The sequence below is a fragment of the Xenopus laevis genome, chromosome 2S (genome assembly GCF_017654675.1).
Source record: "Xenopus laevis strain J_2021 chromosome 2S, Xenopus_laevis_v10.1, whole genome shotgun sequence".
Taxonomy (NCBI): Eukaryota; Metazoa; Chordata; class Amphibia; order Anura; family Pipidae; genus Xenopus; species Xenopus laevis.
Window position 1 is genome coordinate 167,380,063 of NC_054374.1, and position 24,977 is coordinate 167,405,039.

Below are 24,977 nucleotides of genomic sequence, written 5' to 3' on the forward strand. Positions count from 1 at the left end.
TAGCTAGAGAGGGGGAGCAGTGGCAAAAGTCCATCAGCATATCAAGCACCCACCAGGATTTTTTCCGGTGTCCCGACGGCCCAGTCCAACCCTGTTCAAGCCCAACTGCAATGATCATTGCCCCCCCCCGGCCACCAGAATCACACCTATAACCAGTGATCCTTGAACTAAATTCTTTTGGAGAGGCCTCAATGGGTATCAGTAGAAGAAAAGAAAAGCAAAGCATAAGGGGTCCCCTCACTATTGAAACCTGTGTAATAAATACAAATATATGAATTGATGCCCCCATAAGGCCCTCAGTTGGCTCCTCTTCCCACATGTACAGTCTCCTTAGTAATAAGTGACATGCTCAGAGTTCCTTAGTAATAAGTAACATGCTCAGAGTTCCTTAGAAATAAGTAACATGCTCAGAGTTCCTTAGTAATAAGAAACATGCTCAGAGTTCCTTAGAAATAAGAAACATGCTCAGAGTTCCTTAGTAATAAGTAACATGCTCAGAGTTCCTTAGAAATAAGGAACATGCTCAGAGTTCCTTAGTAATAAGTAACATGCTCAGAGTTCCTTAGAATTAAGTAACATGCTCAGAGTTCCTTAGTAATAAGTAACATGCTCAGAGTTCCCTAGTAATAAGTAACATGCTCAGAGTTCCTTAGAAATAAGTAACATGCTCAGAGTTCCTTAGTAATAAGAAACATGCTCAGAGTTCCTTAGAAATAAGTAACATGCTCAGAGTTCCTTAGTAATAAGAAACATGCTCAGAGTTCCTTAGTAATAAGTAACATGCTCAAAGTTCCTTAGTAATAAGTCACATGCTCAGAGTTCCTTAGTAATAAGTAACATGCTCAGAGTTCCTTAGTAATAAGGAACATGCTCAAAGTTGGCCCCAGCACAGTTAATTTAAAGGTACAATTTCCCACAGTTCCCCTTAAATGCCATCAGGTCGGCACTGGCGCTTCCCGGCTCCCGTGAAGGTGAGAGGGGCACGAGGAATCCCAGTGCAACCTAAACACATCACTACCCAAACACAACACACTTATCTTTCACAACGTTGCCGCAAAGTGTCTCTTAGAAGGAAACCCACCCACAGGAGCTTCAAATGTCAAGATGTTTCCATGAGAGCTTCAATATCAGTCACACTGTAGCCTTCCTGTTGTCACAGTTTGTCACAAAATGTCACTCCTCTTACAGCGTCATGGGTGCATGGGTGCTGGGAGTTGTACTTTACCAGTAGTTAAAGGGAATCTGGTTGGGCAGAAAGGTTATAGAGTGCTGCTGTTTACCAGAGGATCTCCCAGTTGGTCCAGGCCCTAGTGGGCACCAGCCATCAAATACAACAGACCTAAATATCACCTGTTATATGTCCATCTTATGGCTGTGAGAGTGGGACCTCAATGTCATATTATCTGGTAGGCCCTACGAGGCCCAGTCTAGCTCTCCACCTTCCTTTACTGTCTTCATTTTCCTCTACTGTCTCCCTCCTTCTATACTCTGTCCAACCTCCTCTACTGTTTTCATCTTGTCCTGCTGTCTCCCATTTTCTCTGTTATCTCCATTTTCCCCTATACTTTCCTTATTGTCTCCCTCTTGTCCTACTGTCTCCACCTTACCCTAAAACTAGTGTCTCCACCTTTCTCTACACTCTCCATCTTGTCCTACTGTCTCCACCTTTCTCTACACTCTCCATCTTGTCCTACTGTCTCCATCTTGTCCTACTGTCTCCACCTTTCTCTACACTCTCCATCTTGTCCTACTGTCTCCATCTTGTCCTATTGTCTCCACCTTACCCTACTGTCTCCATCTTGTCCTATTGTCTCCACCTTACCCTATAACTAGTGTCTCCATCTTTCTCTATTCTCTCCATCTTGTCCTACTTTCTCTATCCTGTCCTACTGTCTCCACCTGACCCTACACATAGTGGGGGTCATCTATCAACACTGGGCAAATTTGCCCATGGGCAGTAACCCATGGCAACCAATCAAATTGCTGCATTCATTGTTCTACTTGTATCTGGCTTTAAAAAGCGAATCACTGATTGGTTGCTATAGGTAACTGCCCATGGGCAAATTTGCCCAATCTTGATAAATGAGCCCCAGTGTCTCCATCTTTCTCTACACTCTCCATCTTGTCCTACTGTCTCCATCTTGTCCTACTGTCTCCATCTTGTCCTACTGTCTCCAGCTGACCCTACACCTAGTGTCTCCATCTTTCTCTACACTTTCCATCTTGTCCTACTATCTCTATTTTGATCTACTGACTCCACCTTGTTCTACTGACTCCATCTTGCCCTAAACTCTTCATTTTGCCTTGCATTCTCCATCTTGCCCTGGTGTCTCCATCTTTTGGTTCAGTAACCGAGTTGCCCTACTGCTGCCTAATTATCCTACTGTATCCCCCTTGCCATAATGTTGCCATCCCACCCTACACACCTAGAGTCATATATATTGGTGTGGTACAGTCTGAGTGGCACCCAGAACACTTGCCTTCATTTCTAGCCCCCAGGAGGCATCTCTTGCCACTAGATTAACTCTTATCAGAGATCCCCTAAGTAAGGCAGAAACAGGTGAGTGTGGAGCCTGCAGTGGTTTCATTGCTTGAGGATGAGACGAGAGTTGGAGAAGTTGGAAACGTGAGATCAGCCCTTGGCCAGAGAACTGACAATCACCAGAAGCTGTGACTATAAAAGCACCAAAGAACAAGTCACTTACCTCCGGGTGCCCCGGGCCCATCTTCACTTTCAGTGAGAGCAAATAATCCAGTTTAAATCCAGCGGCTGCACTGAGTAAGGACTGAGATCTGGGGGACAAAATCCTTTGCCACATTCCCCCCTCCAGCAAGAGAAGAGTCACCTCTGTGCACAAATGTTTCCTCTCGCTTGTGATTAAATAAACTGACGCTTCTCTCTCTCTCTCTCTCTCTCTCTCTCTCTCTCTCTCTCTCTCTCTCTATTCACAGTTTCCTGTTTCGCACGAGAGGAAATAAATACAAAACGACTCCTCCTCACTCCCAACTTACCCACAGCCACCTGATTTATTCACTTCTGGGCACTGCAACGGACAGCAGCACCTCCCCAAAGCCTTGTAGCAGAAGGCAGCTGATTAATAGGAGGAGACCCCGCTTCTGCTGCATTGTTTCAGAGTGAGAACCAGCAGTGCACACATATAAACAGTAAGTCAGACTCTGCTTTCAGTGGCAGTTACATTTATACTCACTATAAATAACACTGAGTAGTTTTAACTGGAGATAAGTACCTGCACCATTCAGCTGCACACAATACAATATGGGGCCAGTCACACTATCTTTGGAACAAAAAGACAAAGAGGTCCCTGTATCAATCACTCATCCTTGGCCTGCAGGCTTGCAATTTATAAACTAGATCTACTTGGACCAAACCGTACAGAGACTCTGGGTTATACACCATAAATCCATATGCCTCGCCCTCCCCATCCCTCGTGGATAGCATAGCAACCCCAGCACATAAGTAAACACCTTGAGGACCCCTTGAGTATCCAAATGCTAACTAACCCCCAGCAGATTCACCTCCCACAGACAGAACAGGCAGAGTATGACACACACAGGGAGCATAGGACAGGCAGAGTATGAGACACACAGGGAGCATAGGGCAGGCAGAGTATGACACACACAGGGAGCATAGGGAAGGCAGAGTATGAGACAAACAGGGAGCATAGGGCAGGCAGAGTATGACACACACAGGGAACATAGGGCAGGCAGAGTATGAGACACACAGGGAGCATAGGGCAAGCAGAGTATGGCACACACAGGAAGCATAGGGCAAGTAGGGTATGGCACACACAGTGAGCATAGGGCAAGCAGAGTATGACATACACATAGGGAGCATAGGGCAAGCAGAGTATGACACACACAGGGAGCATAGGGCAAGCAGAGTATGACACACAGGGAGTATAGGGAAGGCAGATTATGAGACACACAGGGATCTTAGGGCAGGCAGTGTATGGCACACACAGGGAGCATAGGGCAGACAGAGTATGACATTCACAGAGAGCATAGGGCAGGCAGAGTATGACACACACAGGGAGTATAGGGCAAGCAGAGTATGACACACACAGGGAGCATAGGGCAGGCAGAGTATGACACACACAGGGAGCATAGGGCAGGCAGAGTATGAGACACACAGGGAGCTTAGTGCAGGCAGAGTATGACACACACAGGGAGCATAGGGCAGGCAGAGTATGACACACACAGGGAGTTTAGTGCAGACAGTGTATGGCACACACAGGGAGCATAGGGAAGGCAGAGTATGACACACACAGGGAGCATAGGGCAGGCAGAGTATGAGACACACAGGGAGCTTAGTGCAGGCAGAGTATGACACACACAGGGAGCATAGGGCAGGCAGAGTATGACACACACAGGGAGTTTAGTGCAGACAGTGTATGGCACACACAGGGAGCATAGGGAAGGCAGAGTATGACACACACAGGGAGCATAGGGCAGGCAGAGTATGACACACACAGGGAGCATAGGGCAGGCAGAGTATGACACACACAGGCAGACAGGGAAATGAAGAGCACTCTCAGATGACCAGTATGTACTATGTACAGTGACACAATGCCAGTGCTGCTCCTTTAGTCTGACAATGTGGACACTGACAGGTGTGAGCAATGCAGGACTTTTACAGGCTGAATCTGAGTTGTGAATAACGCAAGGACCAGTTGATCTCAGTTCTGATACCTTTTCACATTTAAACAAAAGTAATCATCCAGACTTGAATGGAGGGCCACACGAGGGGGGCTTTGGGCCACCAGTTGCACAGCCCTGCTCTATGTGTTTAGCGCTTCCATGCTTCCTCAAATATATATAGAAAGCTGTAACTCTCTGAAAGAGATCTCTAGTAACATTTATTTCTGGCCAGGAAATTGTTTAGCACTGTCTTTGAATGTATTTGTTTTATTGTGGCACCATAACGACCCAGAGAATTGGTACATACAGGAGCCAAAGTGTTAGTTCACTGGTTCAATCCACAGTTTTCTGTATGTCACTGTCTTCATCCCCAGCCACTGTTCCCTATGAAATATCAGCAACTTGGGCCCCTCCAACTGCACGTGCCCTAATCACCCCCAACCATTGTGGCCACTAGTCATGGAAGCAAAAATCTCCTGCCAGTGCCTCTCTCTTACACTCAAGGATTTGCCAGACACAAAAGGCAGATGTAGCCGGGAAATCCTCTACAAGTTTATTAAGTCAAAGATGTAACGTTTCGGGGACGTGTCCCTTCTTCAGACATACAGAATCTCACAGCTAAGTGTTACATCCCTTATGTGATTTGCATAATTCCAACCCATATCCCAGTAATTAAGGGAATTATTCCCCGTGCTAAAACGGTAGGTGTTTAATACTCTATATGGTACCTACATCAGTGTGTAGCCTACTCTATATGGTACCTACATCAGTGTGTAGCCTACTCTATATGGTACCTACATCAGTGTGTAGCCTACTCTATATGGTACCTACTCCAGAATGAAGCCTCATCAGTCTGTATCCTACTCCATGCCACCTACTCCAAACATAACATACACCAGTCTGCACCATGCTCCAAACTCTATCATACAGTAGCTTTACTGGTTGTGACATACCCTTATTCCTCATTATACCCTTATTCCTCATTATACCCTTATTCCTCATTATACCCTTATTCCTCATTATACCCTTATTCCTAATTATACCCTTATTCCTCATTATACCCTATTCCTCATTATACCCTATTCCTCATTATACCCTATTCCTGTTTTGTGGCTCTTTGGGGCAGAAAACACCTAAGCAAATGTATTTATTGTCACTGTCTGATCTTATAACAACTCCCTGTTTGAGTTCATGCCTGTGAGTAATGTGTACATTAGTACTATATAGTGACAGTATATAGTGAGTGATGAGTGGAATTTTTTGCCAAGTTTTACCATTAAAAAGACGACCATATACTCCAATGGGAAAATTAAAAAGACGGCCATATACTCCAATGGGAAAATTAAAAAGACGGCCATATACTCCAATGGGAAAATTAAAAAGACGGCCATATACTCCAATGGGAAAATTAAAAAGACGGCCATATACTCCAATGGGAAAATTAAAAAGACGGCCATATACTCCAATGGGAAAATTAAAAAGACGGCCATATACTCCAATGAAAAAATTGTTGCGCGTCACATGTCACTCTGGAACCCCGGAAGTGATGCCAAACAACTTTTCAGCGCAATCTGATTTACAAGTGCAAGCACAATTGTCTTAATTTTGACACATTGGCCTCAAATGCATGAGACACAGCTCTCCCTGGTAAAGGCAACAACACTAGAATTCTGGGGGGAAAGTGCTGCATTATGGGGAAAAAACACTCCTACTGCACTTGACAGATTTGGGCTATCCACTTAATACTGATATTCATTGTGGTTTTATCCTGATCTTTACTCCTGTGGATGATCTGCTTCCCACCCAGCACCCATTGATTTACTCCTGCTAGCCCTGACCAACTTGCCTCCCAACTTCACACTGTGCCCTCACTCCAGATCTTTATTAAGTGACCATTACCCCAGACTGTAACTTGCCCAGAGCCTGCCCTACTCAATACTGAGCCATTTTCTAGAACCTCAGTTTGATGGTGCCCTGAGCATCTACTCCAGGTGTATTCTACTCCACATGAACCCAAAACCCAGACCCTGCCCTATTCCAGATTCTACCCTTCTCCACGTCATACCCTACTCATGTTCTTACCCAACTCCAGCTTGTTCCCTACTAGGAGCCAATAATATTGTTACTCGCAGAAGATGCCCATGAGATACAAGAAATCTATAGGAGCGCAGTTTAGTGGCTGAAGGATACAATAAGGATATTAATACATAGACACAAAACACAAACACTGAGGTTATTATAGAAACCACATGAAAAAGTCACAGAAAAAGACTGAGGTGCATCACATGATACAGACATGTGACGGTAGAGGGACCCGTTAGTCTTCCCATGCGCACGAGTATCGTAAAAGACTAACTGACTAGTATATAGCGATTCATGTGATATCCAGATGTCCAATTTTTTGCCCACATGTTCTGATCCACCTGACTACTACTGCTTCTTGGGCTGCTCTCCTCCCACAGTTCAGACACTGGGAGGGTCTTGGTCACGACAAATGATTGGCACATTGGTGTTTTACTTTCACACACTTAGCTGAACTTGAGATAAGGAGTTTTGCCTTTTGTTGTGACTGTTTTGGCTTACAGATCAGCAGCAATACATTATGCAGTGGGTATTATCTGTGCACTGGAAATGTGAGCAAAGCCCAAACATGGAGTAACATCAAGCTCCCTATTTCAATAAGAAGTGAGTAATATTAGTAACTTGAAACCATAGGATTTACCTGCTGGACAAGAGAGTGACGTGAGTCCTTGGAGGCACCACAGGAGGGCACACTGGTAAAGACGGGGGGCTCTTGCTTGGACTCTTGTTCTCTACCTTATGACGCTTGGCGGGCAGGGGTGGAGCTACCAATTGGACACTCCCCTCAACCTGCTTTTCCTCAGGATGAGATTTGGATTCAGTGCTTTGAAGATTGACAGCTGGTGGACACACGGCCTTTTCTAATGGTGGGGAGTCCTGGAGTAGCAGTGGGGAGGTGCTACTGGGAGGAGTGATGGAAAATTTGAAAGGAGGAGCACATCCCTTTCTTGGGGGGATGGGTGGCGGCACCCGTATCTGTCCTCTTTGCTCAGAATCCTCTAAAGACGCCCAGTTGTTGGGCACAGAGGGAGGCACTGCCTGGTTACTGCTGGTGGTACCACCTTTAAACACATTCCTTTTCATGGGCACTGGTCTACACGCCACCTCTTCTGTTGGATATTCCAAAGACATGGATTTTTGGAGAAATCCAAGAATGCGCTTCCGGTGTCCGGGCAACATAACCCCTATTTTGGTCAGTTCCTCATCACTGAGGGCCCTTAAGTCTGCAACTGTGTACAAACCATGTTCCTCAAAGAGCTCCAGGTACTGCTCCAGCTTGAGAGTGTGGAGCCACTCCGATATGAAACAGGGCCCCTCCGACATCTTCAGTCAGGTAATGTTCACTTCATCACTGACCTGAGACCTGCATAAGGGAAAGGAACAGTGAGTCCTTCAGAGTGGAACCTTCTCAACCCAGGAGGAGGTGCTTACTTATTCTATGCCTCCTTTATATATTTCTAGTAAAGGATAAGTACATGAAACCTCAACTTATGCCCGTAATCACTACTATGCACCATCCCCCACCCCAAGAAAAGAATATATGAGGTTCCCCGGTGCTTCCCCTTGTTCAGAGAACCATGGGAAAGAGAACAGCCCAGGAGCAAGAAGTAGCAGTAAAGCTTGAGGAGCAACTTGGGTTCACTAGTACCAGATGGGGAAGTTCTAGTTGGGTTAAGCAAATATGACCAGATATTTCTTCAGACAAGGGTAGTGAATTCTCTGTATTCCTTTGTAGATACACATACACATGAGCATTGCTAGAGGAAAGGAGATTTAAACATCAGCTGAGAAATTCAACCTAAAGGGTTTCTATAGTATAATCTGAATTTATCTGCACCCTTAAAACAATGTTCAGTCTTCTCTTTGTATTTATTCCACAGTCAGTTCTTGGATCGGAGTCAGAATTTAACTTTGCTGTGAATTCAGAATAGATGTTTTTGTTATGGGACATGGGCCCCCTCTGCTGGGCAGCATAAGAACAATGGCCAATGAAGAGTTTGCTACTGTTTAAGGATCAGTAAAAAGAGAGACGGCACAACCGGGTGGAGGTTACTAATCTCATATATTAGGAATCAGAGCACGCAGCTCATTTCTTTATTCCAGTGGCTACAAGAGATCTGAATGTGCCAACAGCAGAAGTAAGAGGAGAACTCTCAGCACTCAGTATGGGAGGAGTGAGACCCAACACAGAGGCTGCTGATGGTTTGACATCTCAATCTTGTGAATTAGACCTGCAGCTCCATGTTAGATAATCAAGAGCAGAGGCGCTACACCACACCAGTTACCCCCCTTTTTGTAGTACTAGTTCCACACTGCTTACCCCACTGCTAGGGAAAACCATTTCAAAATACTTTTGTCCTTCTGTCTCCATCCTGCCCTACTGTTGCCATCTTGTCTTACTGTCTCCATATTGTCCTAAGTCTCCATCCTGCCCTACTGTCTCCATCTTGTCATTCTGTCTCCATCTTGTCCTAATGTCTCCATCCTGCCCTACAGTCTCCATCTTGTCCTTCGGTATCCATCTTGTCCTACTATCTCCACCCTGCCCTACTGTCTCAATCCTGCCCTACTGTTTCCATCTTTCCCTACTGTCTCTATCTTGCCCTACTGTCTACATCTTGTCCTACTGTCTCTATCTTGCCCTAATGTCTACATCTTGCCCTACTGTCTCCATTTTGTCCTACTGTCTCAATCTTATCCTATTGTCTCCATCTTGTCCTACTGTCTCCATTCAGCCCCTACTGTCTCCATTGTGTCCTTCTGTCTCAATCTTATCCTACTGTCTCTATCTTGTCCTTCTATCTCCATCTTGTCCTACTGTCTCCATCTTGTCCTACTGTCTCCATATTGTCCTTCTGTCTCCATCCTGCCCTACTGTCGCCATCTTGTCTTACTGTCTCCATATTGTCCTACTGTCTCCATCCTGCCCTATTGTCTCCATCTTCTCATTCTGTCTCCATCTTGTCCTAATGTCTCCATCCTACTCTACTGTCTCCATCTTTTCCTACTGTCTCCAACTTGTCCTACTGTCTCCATCTTGTCCTACTGTCTCCATCCTGCCCTACTGTCTCCATCTTGTCATTCTGTCTCCATCTTGTCCTAATGTCTCCATCCTGCCCTACAGTCTCCATCTTGTCCTTCGGTCTCCATCTTGTCCTACTGTCTCCACCCTGCCCTACTGTCTCAATCCTGCCCTACTGTTTCCATCTTTCCCTACTGTCTCTATCTTGCCCTACTGTCTACATCTTGTCCTACTGTCTCTATCTTGCCCTACTGTCTACATCTTGCCCTACTGTCTCCATTTTGTCCTACTGTCTCAATCTTATCCTATTGTCTCCATCTTGCCCTACTGTCTCCATCTTGTCCTAATGTCTCTATCTTGCCCTACTTTCTCCATCTTGTCTTACTGTCTTCATCCTTCCCTACTGTCTACATCTTCTCCTACTGTCTCTATCTTCTCCTACTGTCTCCATCTTGCCCTACTGTCTCCATCTTGTCCTAATGTCTCCATCTTGCCCTACTTTCCCCATCTTGTCTTACTGTCTCCATCCTTCCCTACTGTCTCCATCTTGTCCTCCTCTTTCCAAAATGAGGGGTGAACTGGTTGCCATACCATACCCGGTGTGATAGGTGCACATGCAGCAAAAATTATTTGCGAAAGGTAAACTGAGAACAGCATCTCCTGGAAATGACTCCGTTTTGTCAATACTTCCCTTTAATACTTCCTAGTTTTCTATACTCAACCGCCCCTGTGGCACCAGTTATAGTAACTTCCCATAAGTGATTTGGCTGCACTGTGAAGTTTCTTAAAATAGAGGGACGGTCCCCAAACCAATCAGTAGTGAATCTGAACCCCATTTCCAGCTCAATGCAACACATTGTTACCCCAAGAGATTAACTCAAGAGATGAAAACATAATTGTGTCTCTTTATAGGTCCCTGTGAGGCCTCATCTGGAGTATGGGGGCAGTTTTGGACTCCAGTCCTTAAGAGGGATATAAATGAGCTGGAGAGAGTGCAGAGACTAAGTGCAACTAAACTGGTTAGAGGGAGGGAAGAGTTAAATTATGAGGAGAGACTGACAAGGTTGGGGTTGTTTTCTCTGGAAAAAAGGGGCTTGTGAGGGGACATGATTAGACTTTACAAGTACATTAGAGGACATTATAGACAAATAGCAGGGGACCTTTTTACCCATAAAGAGAATCACGTACCAGAGGCCTCCCCTTCAGACTAGAGGAAAAGAAGTTTCATTTAAAGGAACAGAGTAGGGGGTTCATCACAGTGAGGACAGTGAGGTTGGGGAATGCACTGCCGGGTGATGATTCAGTTAATGACTATAAGAGGGACTTGGATGATTTCTTGGACAGACATAATACAAAGGCTATTGTGATACTAAACTCTATAGTTAGTATAGATATGGGGATATATCATTTATGTGACAGTAGGGAGGGCTGTGTGTATGGGGCTGGGTTTTCATTTGGAGGGGTTGGACTTGATGGACTTTTTCAACCCAATTTAACTATGTAACTATATAACTATGTAACCCCCTACTGCTCAGACTTCATATTCCCTGTACCTATTTAAAAGTTCTCTCTCTTTCCGGCAAACTGGGTCGCGACCTTGTCACTATGCCAAGTGCTTATTAAAGGGGATCTAAACCCAAAAACCATACCTCCCAACTGTCCCTTTTCCGGAGGGACAGTCCCTCTTTTGACAGCTAAACCCGCAGTCCCTCATTTGTACTGGAAAGTCCCTCTTTTCTCTGCACTGAACAGCCAGAAAAAGAAACAAAGTTTCTCACTTAATTGGCTTTTAGCAGAGAGCCCAGAACAGCTAACAGGTGCAAATAAGATACTTTGTAACAATTTTGAGACACAAAAACACAGTTTAGATTAGGAGAAATATTTTCAAACTTTCATAACCTGCCAAATTTTGTAAAACAAACATGGTAATTAGGGGGTGTGGCCACAGAAAGGGGTGTGGTCAAAAAAATTGCTGCGCTACGTGCGGGAAAAAAATTTTTGTCCCTCATTTTACTTCCAAAATGTTGGGAGGTATGCAAAAAGCAATGTTGCCTAATGAAAGAGAAATCAATGCAACTTCCCCGTTACCATTAATTCTTTATTCTCGGTAGAACTGACTATTGCATGCAACCCCCGTCCCTTTGTTTTCTCTGCACTGCTGGTTCTGACCTTGAAACAATATATCAGACATCAGCTGATTAACAGACTGAAATTCGCATGCCCTTTCGTCTCATTACACTGGATTGGCATTAAATGATAGTTACTCAGTTTACGTAGGTTTGGTCAGATTTCTAGTGCCCGACAATTCAAAAGTCAAACCCTTATATAATCCTGATCTAGTGGTGTACTGCAGTTAGTTGCACCCAATATTGCAAGAAGCCCCCTGTTTTAAGCAAAAACAAGAGTTCTCTGCACTCAACCCATTATCAATATATTTAAGACAGAGACATTTTGTGAATACTGCTACTGAAAAATGCCTTACCCTTAAGGGTAGGACTACATGGCCGATTTCGCCTTGATCCAACGCGCTGCGCAAAATCGTAGGCGTCACGTCGGATGCGACGGAAACAAGGTAAGTAATGGCAGTTTCGGATCATGTCGCATTGTTGATGCAACGCGACACGACTGTCGGATGCAGGCGCAGCGTGCAGTGTCTGCATCCGACAGTCGTGTTGCGTCGCATCAATGCTGCGACATGATGCGACAATTGAATTACTTACCTTATTTCCGCCACATCCGACGTGACGCCTGCGATTTTGCGCAGCGCGTCAGATCTCGGCGGAATCGTCCGTGTAGTCCTACCCTTAAACAAAACAGGGATTGTTTGTCCATATATTGCAATATATTTAAGCAGAACAACTACGTCAAAGTCATCCCATATCTGGCCAGTCCTACGCTCAATTTTATCTGATTCATTAAGAATTCTATTGCTTCATTATACATTTTATACAGGGACTACGTTTTACCTGCAACTTAACTTGCTGCTTTCAAAGTAAAACTCCCAAACTTGGCTGCCCTTTTATTAGACACCAGTGGGGTCACCTGACTATAGCTGGGAAGGGTGGGAGCTACAACATAGAGCTGGTTACTGCTCCTGTATAACTATGCCTCTGTCTTATATATATATAAATATATATTGATAATGGTTTGAGTGCAGAGGACTCTTGTATGTGACTATATGTATTTTGTGGTCACAGCCTCATTGCACCCCCACATAATGGTTTTAAAAATTAGTGGTGAGCACAACTTTCCCTTGTTTGTTATAGTTTTAAGCAAAAAGCCCACTGATGGGGGCACATTTACTAATGACAGGATTATTTGCCCATCGTGGACGTAACTACAGAGGCAGCAGACCCTACAGCTGCAGACGGCCCAGAAGTGTAGAAAGCCCAGTAAGGGCCCAATTTCGATATATCTTGGTAGAACACCAATGTTCAGGGGCCTTAAATTGAATTTGCTGTAGGGCCCAGTAATATAGTGAATAAAGTACCCCCTCTTGTAAAATATAAGGATATTATAAGTTACCGAGGAGTTTCATGACCATATAAAAGTACGAGGCCGAAGGCTGAGTTATACAGGTCATGGAACTCCGAGGTAACTTCTAATATCCTCATATTTTACAACTGGGGGTACTTTATTTATTATAATACACAAGTTTCAGCGAGTCATGTGACAGAAATTACATCACTACTCACCGTTTATAACTGATGACATCACTACTCACCGTTTATAACTGATGACATCACTACTCACCGTTTATAAGGATATAATTTACACGATATTCATGGCTTTTGTGTATTATAACTAGTTATACCACTGACCCCTATTGTTGTATTTTCCTGCTCAGCTCAAGTGTCTCATCTGTTTGTTGTTAAATAAATTCCATTATAGTGATTAATCTCTCCATGAATCAGCCGCACCTCCACCACAACAACCACAAGCCATTTAGAAAGGAGTCACAAAGGTTTCTTCCTTGTTGTCTCTGGAGCTAAACATTGTCCCACATGATGTAAGTGGCAAATGCTGAAGAGCAAAGGAGGGCACAGTGGGGGGGGCACAGGCGGCAGCCAAGGTCCGAATTCCAATAAACAGCAAATACTTCAATAACAAACAGTTTTATCTGATTTTTATTTCCTTCTGAATCAAGTGAGGCACTAGATTCACATATACTAGGGGTCTAGGGGGCCCTACAGCGTTTTCTTTTAATGTGTTGAATGAATGGCAAGAAAACTTCTCAGGGACCCTCCTCATATGCACAAACAGGTCAGCAACTACTTCTTGTGGCCCCATGAGCAATGGTCATGCATATCTCGGGCCCCATGTACAATGATTCAAAACGGAGGGTCCGCTCGCACACCCTGGCCTACAAATGAATGTCTGGTGCTCGGTGATGGAGGGATCGGCACCCTCCTATTGTGCAATAGAAACAGGAATCACTGGCTCTTGAGGCAGGTGTTTATAAACACGCAAGGGCTTCTCCCTGCTTGTACCTGCCTTCCAGTGCCAGTGATTCCTGTTTCTATTGCCCCATGTACAATAGTCATGCACAACCCGGGCCCCATGTACAATGGTCATGCATATCTATGGCCCCATGTACAATGGTCATGCATATCTCGGGCCCCATGAGCAATGTCCGTGCATAACTTGAGCCCCATGAGCATTGTATTCCTAATAGTATAACCAGTTTCTACAAAACATGTATCAAGTGGGTGCTTAGCTTCAATCTGGCATCAGTTTACCCCTATAGAATAGGCCTGTCCATCTAACCACAGCATTACACAGGGTGCTCCATCCCTTGTCCTCTCCCGTCTCCTCTTTCCCACCCCCTTTTCCTTTACCATACCCCTGTCCTTTCCCTTATTCTATTTTCCATCCACTTGTCCTTTCCCTTCTTCTCTTTTCCACCCCCTTGTCCTTTCCCTTTGTAATGGTTGGCACCCTGAATCTAGAACCGATGCCAAGCACCCTGGTCTCAGCTCATGCTTACGCCTGTAGCAGCTGCCTTTGGCCTCGGGAGGAGCCCTCAGCTACTTAGATGCCGCCAGGTCTTAAAACGAGAGGTGAAAGGCTCGAAACAAGCGAAGGGGCACAACTGTAGGTAAAGTCTTTGGGTAGAAGGTCGTTGTACAAGACGTTTAGGCAATAGAGTAGTCAGATCAGGCCGGGTCGGGGCAGGCAGAGAATAAACGTAGTCAGACAGGCAAGGGTAAAACGAGGAAATTAATCAGAGGGTTAAGCAGAAGAGGTAGTCGGTATACAGGCAGGGGTCAGGATCCAGAGGTCAGAATAGTCAAAAGTCAGGCAGGGGTCACAACAGGAATCAAACAGGTTCAAAACAGATTTAACAAAAGCTCAGATAGCACCAGGAACAAACTCCTATAACGTGCAATGCAAATCTGAATGAAGCCCCTTTAAATACCCTTTGAATTTCGCGGCATTGCGCACCTTTGCGCGCTGACGTCATCACGTCCATGTCCATAAAGGGGACGAGACGCGCGTGCGCCCTAAGGATCAATAATTGAGCAGGAAGAAGAGCGGGGTGCGTCCGCGCCGAACCACTAGATCACCAGGGTAAGTCGTTTTCATCGCATTACCCCCCTCTCTAGGGGGCCACTGGACCCCCAGGTTTCTCAGGAAACTTAGAATGAAATTGCTTCCTGAGACGATTAGCCCTAATATCACCAACAGGAACCCAAGAGTTTTCCTCAGGACCGTAGCCCTTCCATTTCACAAGGTTTTGTAACTAACCCCGCACTAGGCGAGAATCGAGGAGATCTTGGACAATGAATATTTGATATTTGGGTGCCTCTCTACGAGACCTATCGGCAGCTCTTTTCTTATCGGTTGTAGCTGCAGAAAGAGAGTCGTGCACCCCAGACCAAATTTTTGCAAACTGTTTGTTGGACGAATTGACAGAAGGTACAGAGGACAAAGAACCAGAAAAAGAAAATGCTTTGGGATGTAAACCGTTAACAATAAAAAATGAGATTTACCAATTGAAGAATGAGTTGCATTACTGTAAGCAAATTCTACCCAGGGTAATAGTTCAGCCCATGAGGACTGGTTGTCAGACACACAACACCTTACAAATTGTTCAAGGGACTGATTAACCCTTTCGGTTTGCCCATTAGTTTGAGGGTGATAAGCAGTAGAAAATGATAACTCAATACCCACCAAAGAGCAAAAGGCTCTCCAAAACTTTGAAACAAATTGTACCCAACAATATTGACCGAAAAACCATATAACTTCAAGATATTGGAAATGAATAACTCATCTTGCTGAACCTGTCCACCACCACCCAAATTACAGTTTTCCCCAGAGAAGGGGGAAGATCGACAATAAAATCCATCGAGAGATGGGACCAGGGTCTGTCAGGGACGAGTAGGGGCCTCAACAATCCCTGCGACAAATTCCTGGAGGATTTGATCTTTGGCAAATAGGACAAGAATCAACAAATCTTTTGACATCCTGCTTAAAGGAAGGCCACCATACATTGCGAGACAAGAGGGACACCGTTTTAGTGATGCCACGATGTCCTGCCATTTTGGAATTATGAGCTTTGCCGAAAACTAGTTCCCTCAAATTCTCTGGAACAAATAATTTCCCAGGGGAAGTTTCTACAGGGGCAGAAGACTGGACTGAGGATAATAGTGTGGCAAGATCTGATCCCAGAGCTGCCACAACTAACTCACCAGGAATGATAGGAATGCTCTCACTAGAATCAGATGAGTTGAATTCGAAACTTCTAGAGAGTGCATCTGCCTTGGTGTTTTTCGAGCCAGGCCTGTAGGTCAGGGAAAAATTAAACCGGGTGAAAAATAAAGCCCATCTGGCCTGCTTAGGATTCAGCCACTCGGCAGACTTGATATACAACAAATTTTTATGGTCAGTGAAGACCCCTCCAACAGATGCCGCCATTCCTCAAAGGCCCAGTTAACAGCCAACAATTCTCTATTCCCGATATCATAATTAGCCTTGGCAGGCAAAACAGTTTTAGAGAAAAAGGCACAAGGGTGTACCTTGTTGGTTGTTGGATGCCTTTGAGAAAGGACTGCCCCCCACCCCAACCTCTGAGGCATCAACCTCAACAATGAATGGAAGTGTGGTGTCAGGGTGACGAAGAATGGGGGCAGACACAAACTCCTCTTTGAGGATTTTGAAGGCTTGAATAGCATTGGGGGGCCACATACTCGGATCTGCACCTTTTTTTGTTAAATCAGTGATAGGGGCCACAATCACAGAGAAATTTTTAATATATTGGCAGTAATAGTTGTAGAACCCTAAGAACTTTTGAGTTGCCCACAAAGAAAGAGGCTGGGCCCAGTCTAGTACCGCTTTAACTTTCCCAGGATCCATTTCCAGACCCTTACTAGAGATGTTAAACCCCAAAAATTGGACAGACGAAAGGTGCATTTCTCTAGTTTGGCGTAGAGGTTATTTTTCCTCAACCCGAGTAACATCTCCTGCACGTTTTTACGGTGATCAATCAAGTTGGAAGAAAAGATCAGGATATCGTCTAGATAGACCACTACGAATAATCCCAGCAGGTCCCGGAAGACGTCATTGACAAATTCCTGAATCACTGCGGGGACATTACAAAAACCAAATGGCATTACTAAATATTCGTAGTGGCCGTCCCTGGTGTTAAAGGCCGTCTTCCACTCATCCCCTTCCCTGATACGGATGAGGTTATAAGCACCTCGAAGATCAAGCTTGGAATAAATGTTGGCATTTTTATCCTGGTCAAATAATTCGGAAATCAGAGGAAGGGGGTAACGATTTTTTATGGTGATCATGTTAAGACCCCTGTAGTCTATACAAGGGTGAAGACCACCATCTTTCCCTCCGACAAAAAATAATCCAGCACCGGCAGGGGAACTAGAGGATCTGATAAAACCCCTTTCAAGGTTTTCACTGATATGTTCTCTCATTGCGTGGGCTTCAGGCAATGAGAGAGGATAAGTTCTCCCTCGAGGGGGAGAAGACCCAGGGATGAGGTAAATTGGGCAGTCATACTGCCTATGTGAGGGTAAGGTCTCTGTGGCTTTCTTGGAAAAAACATCAGTAGATTCGGCATATGCCGCAGGTAAACCTTCAAGAGATGCAACCACCATTACCTGAGGAATGCAAGAACCCTCACAATTTAAACCCCATTGTAAAACCTTCCCAGTTACCCAGTCGATATGTGGGTTATGTGTTTGTAGCCAAGGTAACCCCAATATCAGAGGAGAGGAAGCACCCTCAATAATAAAAAAGGCTAATTTCTCACAGTGCAAGTTGTTCGAACACATAGATAAGACCGCAGTCTTCTTGGTTACCAAACCTGACCCCAGGGGGTTTTTGTCAACCGCTAAGATTCTCATAGGAGGATTTAGAGAGGTTAAAGGAATATTAAACTTTACTGTGAAGGCAGCATCCAAAAAATTCCCCTCTGCCCCAGAATCCAAAAGAGCTGCAACCTAAACAGCGCCCGTAGGCCAGGTTGACATAACTGGTAACATAATCCTAGAGGAAAAATGGGGAGAGGAACCCAAATGGAGCTCCATTTAGGCTTGGAAGTTTCCCGACCTCTTAGGACATTGATTTCGAAAATGACCTTTTTCCCCACAGTAAATGCAAAGATCTTTGGGCAGAAGGTCGTGGTACAGTCAGATCAGGCCAGGTCGGGGCAGGCAGAGAATAAACGTAGTCAGGCAGGCAAGGGTCCAACCAGGAAGTTAATCCGAGGGGTTAAGCAGAAGAGGTAGTCGGTAATCAGGCATGGGTCAGGATCCAGAGGTCAGAATAGTCAAAAGCCAGGCAGGGGTCACAACAGGAATCAAACCAGGGCCGGAACTAGGGGTAGGCAGAGTAGGCACGTGCCTAGGGCGCAAACCTGGGGGGGACGCCAGGCACATACCTGCTCTGTCTCCTACCCCGTGTCCGGTCCTGTCTCTCCCAGACTGCCGCTTTTAGCTTTCGCGTAAATGTGCTTCTGCGCACCCGTCATTTCACGCATGCGCGCTGGAGCGTAGCTTTGACCATGCTCGCTGGAGCGCAGTTTCACGCATGCGCAGTTTTGCACTCACTGAGCCGGCGCCGTGGCCCGCCAGGTTGTCTAGGGCGCCTGGCCGTTTTGGCCCGGCTCTGAATCAAACAGGTTCAAAACAGATTTAGCAAAGGCTCAGATAGCACCAGGAACAAACTCCTATAACAGGCAATGCAAATCTGAATGAAGCCCCTTTGAATTTCGCACCATTGCGCGCAAACGTCATCAAGCCAGCGCGTCCGCGTCCATAAAGACGCGGGCGTGCGCGCCCTAAGGATCAGTAATGGTGCAGCAAGAAGAGCATCATGGTGGGCGTCCCCGCCGCACCACTAGACCACCAGGGTAAGTAATTTTCGTCACACCCTTCTTCTCTTTTCCACCCCCTTGTCCTTTCCCTTCTTCTCTTTTCCATTCCCTTATCCTTTCCCTTCTTCTCTCTCCCATCTCCTTGTTCTTTCCCTTCTTCTTTTTTCCATTCCCTTATCCTTTCCCTTCTTCTCTCTCCCATTCTCTTGTTCGTTCTCTTCTTCTCTTTTCCATCCCCTTACCCTTCCCTTCTTGTCTCTCCCATCTCATTGTCCTTTCCCTTCTTCTCTTTCCCATCCCCTTATCCTTTCCCTTCTTCTCTTTACCAGTACCATGTACTTCCCCTTCGTCTCACTCCTATCGCCTTCTCCTTTCCCTTCTTCTTTTCCATCCTCCTGCCCTTTCCCTTCTCTTTTCTATCCCCTTATCCTTCCCCTTCTTCTCTCTGAAATGCATCCAAGGGAGACCTGAGCTGAAGTCCTTATGTCCATGACAATACCAGCCCTGACCAAGGGTGGCGTGATTGCTTTTCCCATATCAATTTGCCAGTGCTTTGCCCACCCTATGTGCACCTTTATATAATGATATGACTCTATGATATGAATGAAAACAAACCAAGAAAAGAGGAAATTTCCACCCACTGTAGATTCAGATTTACAGACATCTGCCGTATTGCCCATAATAATTCACAGGGTGCCCCACCAGGGAATCACCGTAGTCACAGAGCCCAAAGCACAATCCGCACAATACAGAACCTGGGGGGAGGTGCGTGGAAGGGTCTAACTAAAAACAATGGGATCACTTGTGCCTTTGATCTCTCTTTGTTTAAGTAGAAAACTGTCAATCATAAAGGGGTCTTCAATCTGTACCCAAAGAGACACCAAGTCAGCAAATCTAATAATGAAATGAGCAGCTGTTTGGCACTGTAACTGCACCCGCCTGGCAGAAATGGGTGCTGTGGGTCTGTCCCACCCCAACTGTAATGCTGAGTCAGTGGGACACACACAATTCTGCACTTTCCGACTCTGTAGCGTTTGTGTCATTGTGTAATGTGTGACGGCCAAACTGGCAGAGCATTTAATCTGATGGGCAACGTCCGCTGTTAGTTCCGGACCCCCCCCTCCCACAGCTCTCGCTCGCTTCCTCTTTTCATGTTTGTGTCCCTGACCACAGAAGGGTGCGGGGAGTCTCAGCCTATCGCCAAGGACCGTGGGGCTTGTTCTGAGCTCCAGGGTCCAATCCCAGATTCTCCCTCTGCTCTGATGGAAAATTCTGGGAGAGAAGCTGGAATTTTCTGGATAAAATAAATGCCCTAAAGACTTATTGCAATGTGACCATCCAACCTGGATAAGAGTGGGGGGAACTGGCCACCAGCTTCAGCTTAATGTACCTGCTGACGTCACAATGGTGATACAGGATAGAAGGGATGTCACAATGGGCATATATGAAGAATATTCATAAAGTGCTATTAAAAAACCACACAGTGCTTAAGTGTGTAATTCTACAATGTTTAAAATGATAATTTTAATGTTTACTTTAAATATTTTGCTATTTGTGTTTAATGTCATTGGCGATTTAGTCTCCAGCTGCACAAGGAGGGAAATTCTTTATCACATTTCCTCTACAGGAACTTGATAATGAACCAAAAACAGAACGAAAGTCACGCGGCGCTGACCCCCACCAGGTCCCCCCACTTTGTGGGCCGGAAGGAAAACAGTTAAAGGAGACGGTTACAATACTGTGCCGGAGAAAGAAAGTGATTTACGTGGTCATCAATGTCTTTGGATGAAGGTTTAATTGCAGTTTCCTTTCCCCCCTCTGTATGAGCATCAAGAATCTATTCGAAACATTATAAGCAACTGCTCAGAAATATATATATTTCACCCCAGCAGCTCGGGATACAATGAGTATTCCCAAATACAGGAGTGTAATTGTCAACAGGGGTCATAAAGATGATAAGGCAGATATAATGTATCACTATAGACACTACATTTAAACTACAGTTGCTTTATTACTCACTGACCCTGTAATATGGTCAGGAGGTCAGGAAACAAACTGGGACCTGGGGAGGGAGCCCCGACTGACAGCTTGAGAGTAAGGTTACAGATATATAGAAACATTGGGGTAACAGTCACCCTGCTATAGTTCCAGGGGTACCCAGGGTACAAATAAGCACTCACCCCAAATCTCCCCCTAACTGACCTTCAGACTGGGCCCCCTTAGCTCATAACAAGGTTACAGATATATAGAAACATTGGGGTAACAGTCACCCTGCTATAGTTCCAGGGGTACCCAGGGTACAAATAAGCACTCACCCCAAATCTCCCCCTAACTGGCCTTCAGACTGGGCCCCCTTAGCTCATAACAAGGTTACACATATATAGAAACATTGGGGTGTCACCCTGTTATAGTTCCAGGGGTACCCAGGGCACAAATAAGCACTCACCCCAAATCTCCCCCAACTGACCTTCAGACTGGGCCCCCTTAGCTCATAACAAGGTTACAGATATATAGAAACATTGGGGTGTCACCCTGCTATAGTTCCAGGGGTATCCAGGGTACAAATAAACACTCACCCCAAATCTCCCCATAACTGGCCTTCAGACTGGGACCCCTTAGCTCATAACAAGGTTACAGATATATAGAAACATTGGGGTGTCACCCTGCTATAGTTCCAGGGGTACCCAGGGTACAAATAAGCACTCACCCCAAATCTCCCCCTAACTGGCCTTCAGACTGGACCCCTTTAGCTCATAACAAGGTTACAGATATATAGAAACATTGGGGTGTCACCCTGCTATAGTTCCAGGGGTACCCAGGGTACAAACACTCACCCCAAATCTCCCCCTAACTGACCTTCAGACTGGGCCCCCTTAGCTCATAACAAGGTTACAGATATATAGAAACATTGGGGTGTCACCCTGCTATAGTTCCAGGGGTACCCAGGGTACAAATAAGCACTCACCCCAAATCTCCCCCTAACTGGCCTTCAGACTGGGCCCCCTTAGCTCATAACAAGGTTACAGATATATAGAAACATTGGGGTGTCACCCTGCTATAGTTCCAGGGGTACCCAGGGTACAAATAAACACTCACCCCAAATCTCCCCCTAACTGACCTTCAGACTGGGCCCCCTTAGCTCATAACAAGGTTACAGATATATAGAGACATTGGGGTAACTCTGGGACACAGCACTGTCCCCCCTGCAGACCTGCACCCTCACATGACAACCCCCAAATCTTCTTCCTCGCAGTGATGCTCACCCCCCCCCCGGATCTGTAGGATAATTAAAGGGGATGTTCACCTTTTCAGATTGTTCACCAGAAATAAAGACTTTTTTCAAATACTTTCCATCTTCTATTTTTTATCGTTTTCCCAAAATGTCAGGTTAAAGTTGGATGTTGGTGTTTCAGTCTGATAGATCAATAAAACATCTGAACTGATACAATTTGTTACATTTAGTTGATCCATTAGTTGGTCCATTTCTCAGTAGGATCTATGGGGAATATCAGTAACTATTGTATCAAGTCTAACAGTTGTCTTTAATGACACTCAGGGATTCTGCTCAGCAGGGACAAACGCATGGATCAACTCATGGATCAGTTACAGGGTCGCTGACCCCCCTCCCACAGCTGCTTCACAAACACATAAGAAGGGGAAACATGAAACTTTAAACTTCTATATTAGAAAAATGGAAAAGTCTTTATTTCTGTTGAATTATCTGAAACCAACGGAACAGAAAAAAATGTTGGAAAGTGATTAACCCCTTTAAGTCCTTTTGCTCAAAAGCTAGCCCCCCCCCATGGACAAGGCTGTCTCTGTGTATCCGTCTGTCTCTCCGGCACAGAGTTGCACTTCCCCTTTAATAAGGGGTCAGGCAGAGACACAAACATGGAAGGAGTTTTACCTTGTGCAGCTGTCTCACTGCTGATCCGGAGCAGTCTCTCTCTCTCTCTCTCTCTCTCTCTCTCTCTCTCTCTCTCTCTCTCTCTCTCTCTCTCTCTGAGTCTCATATGTGTGACACTCTCCCTTCCCCTCGCACTTCCTCATAGTCGAGTGTCAGCGAATGAGGAAACAAAAGGTGTGAAGTTCAGAAATGCTCATCAATCCCCATCATTGTGATGCAACTGGGGCGCGCGGCTTCTTTCTTTTCTCCTGCAGTTTCTCCAGCAACGGCCACTCTGTGCCCCCCTTGTTTGTTCCCAAGGAAAAGTCTCATCACTCCCCCACTCCCTGCACATAAACATCCACTCACCCCAACTTGCCTCCCAACATGGCACTGAGCCCAGGGGTGCAGGGATGTGGCACATAAATAGTAATACCCCTGTAAATAGCCCTGGTGCAGCTGTGTAGCCCCTCTATACACACAGGGACGCATCTCAGCCAATCATTACACAGAGAACTATTAGCCAAGTCCTGGGGTGTCTCTGTCTTATCCATAATGATGCCGCGTGGCACAAGGGCACAGAGGTCAATGTCTTGTATAATTGGGGATATTACCTGGGAATAAATCTGGGTACAGTTACAGATCTCACTTAGGGGTGCAGTGTAGATTATTGGGGCAGAGACCAATAGCCTGTGGGACCACTAACCCTGGTTACAGTTACAAATATGTGGATATTAGTGACCAGAAGTGCACTTTAACATGTAGATGCAAAGACAAGATTACTGTCTGAATAGTCATGTAACCCACAGGCATGTACCCCAGAAAAATGTAACCCACAGGTATGTACCCTAGAAACATGTAACCCACAGGCATGTACCCCAGAAACATGTAACCCACAGGTATGTACCCTAGAAACATGTAACCCACAGGCATGTACCCCAGAAACATGTAACCCACAGGCATGTACCCCAGAAACATGTAACCCACAGGCATGTACCCCAGAAACATGTAACCCACAGGTATGTACCCCAGAAACATGTAACCCACAGGCATGTACCCCAGAAACATGTAACCCACAGGCATGTACCCCAGAAACATGTAACCCACAGGCATGTACCCCAGAAACATGTAACCCACAGGCATGTACCCCAGAAACATGTAACCCACAGGCATGTAGCCCCAGAAACATGTAACCCACACAGGCATGTACCCCAGAAACATGTAACCCACAGGCATGTGCCCCAGAAACATGTAACCCACAGGCATGTACCCCAGAAACATGTAACCCACAGGCATGTGCCCCAGAAACATATAACCCACAGGCATGTACCCCAGAAACATGTAACCCACAGGCATGTACCCCAGAAACATGTAACCCACAGGCATGTACCCCAGAAACATGTAACCCACATGCATGTACCCCAGAAACATGTAACCCACAGGAATGTACCCCAGAAACATGTAACCCACAGGCATGTACCCCAGAAACATGTAACCCACAGGAATGTACCCCAGAAACATATAACCCACAGGCATGTGCCCCAGAAACATGTAACCCACAGGCATGTACCCCAGAAACATGTAACCCACAGGAATTTACCCCAGAAACATGTAACCCACAGGCATGTACCCCAGAAACATATAACCCACAGGCATGTACCTCAGAAACATGTAACCCACAGGCATGTACCCCAGAAACATGTAGCCCAAAGGCATGTACCCCAGAAGCTTTACCCAAAAAACATATAACCCATAAGAATGCACAACAGAAGCTGTACCCAAGAGTCATGTACCCCAAAGTCATGTACCCCGGTCTCAGCAGCCAGTCACATCTCAAGATCTTCCCCTTTGACGTCACAGTTAAGGCAGTTTTACAGTAGTTTCAGCAGAAGCCAGAAGCTGACAGGCTCCCAAATGTACTTGTAGGGTTGGGGGGAAACCTCTGCTGACCTGACCTGACCCCCTCAGATATCCCTAATCTCCCTCCATTCTCT

General features: G+C 45.6%; 1 protein-coding gene across 7 annotated transcripts in view; it reads right to left on the minus strand.

Moving 5' to 3' along the window:
- Positions 1-24,977, minus strand: part of arfgap1l.S (arf-GAP with Rho-GAP domain, ANK repeat and PH domain-containing protein 1-like S homeolog) — a 92,572-nt gene that overhangs the window by 57,494 nt on the left and 10,101 nt on the right. For 3 of the 7 annotated variants that reach the window (XM_041584661.1, XM_041584663.1, XM_041584660.1), the window contains exons 1-2: positions 23,005-23,092; positions 7,382-8,104 (exon numbers count right to left, since the gene is read on the minus strand). In XM_041584661.1, coding sequence (XP_041440595.1) covers positions 7,382-8,064 — 683 coding nt within the window. In that variant the 5' untranslated portion in view covers positions 8,065-8,104; positions 23,005-23,092. Of the gene's footprint in view, positions 1-7,381; positions 8,105-23,004; positions 23,095-24,977 lie in introns of those variants that run through there. The other 4 variants (XM_041584662.1, XM_041584659.1, XM_041584664.1 and 1 more) reach the window with 3 other exon arrangements.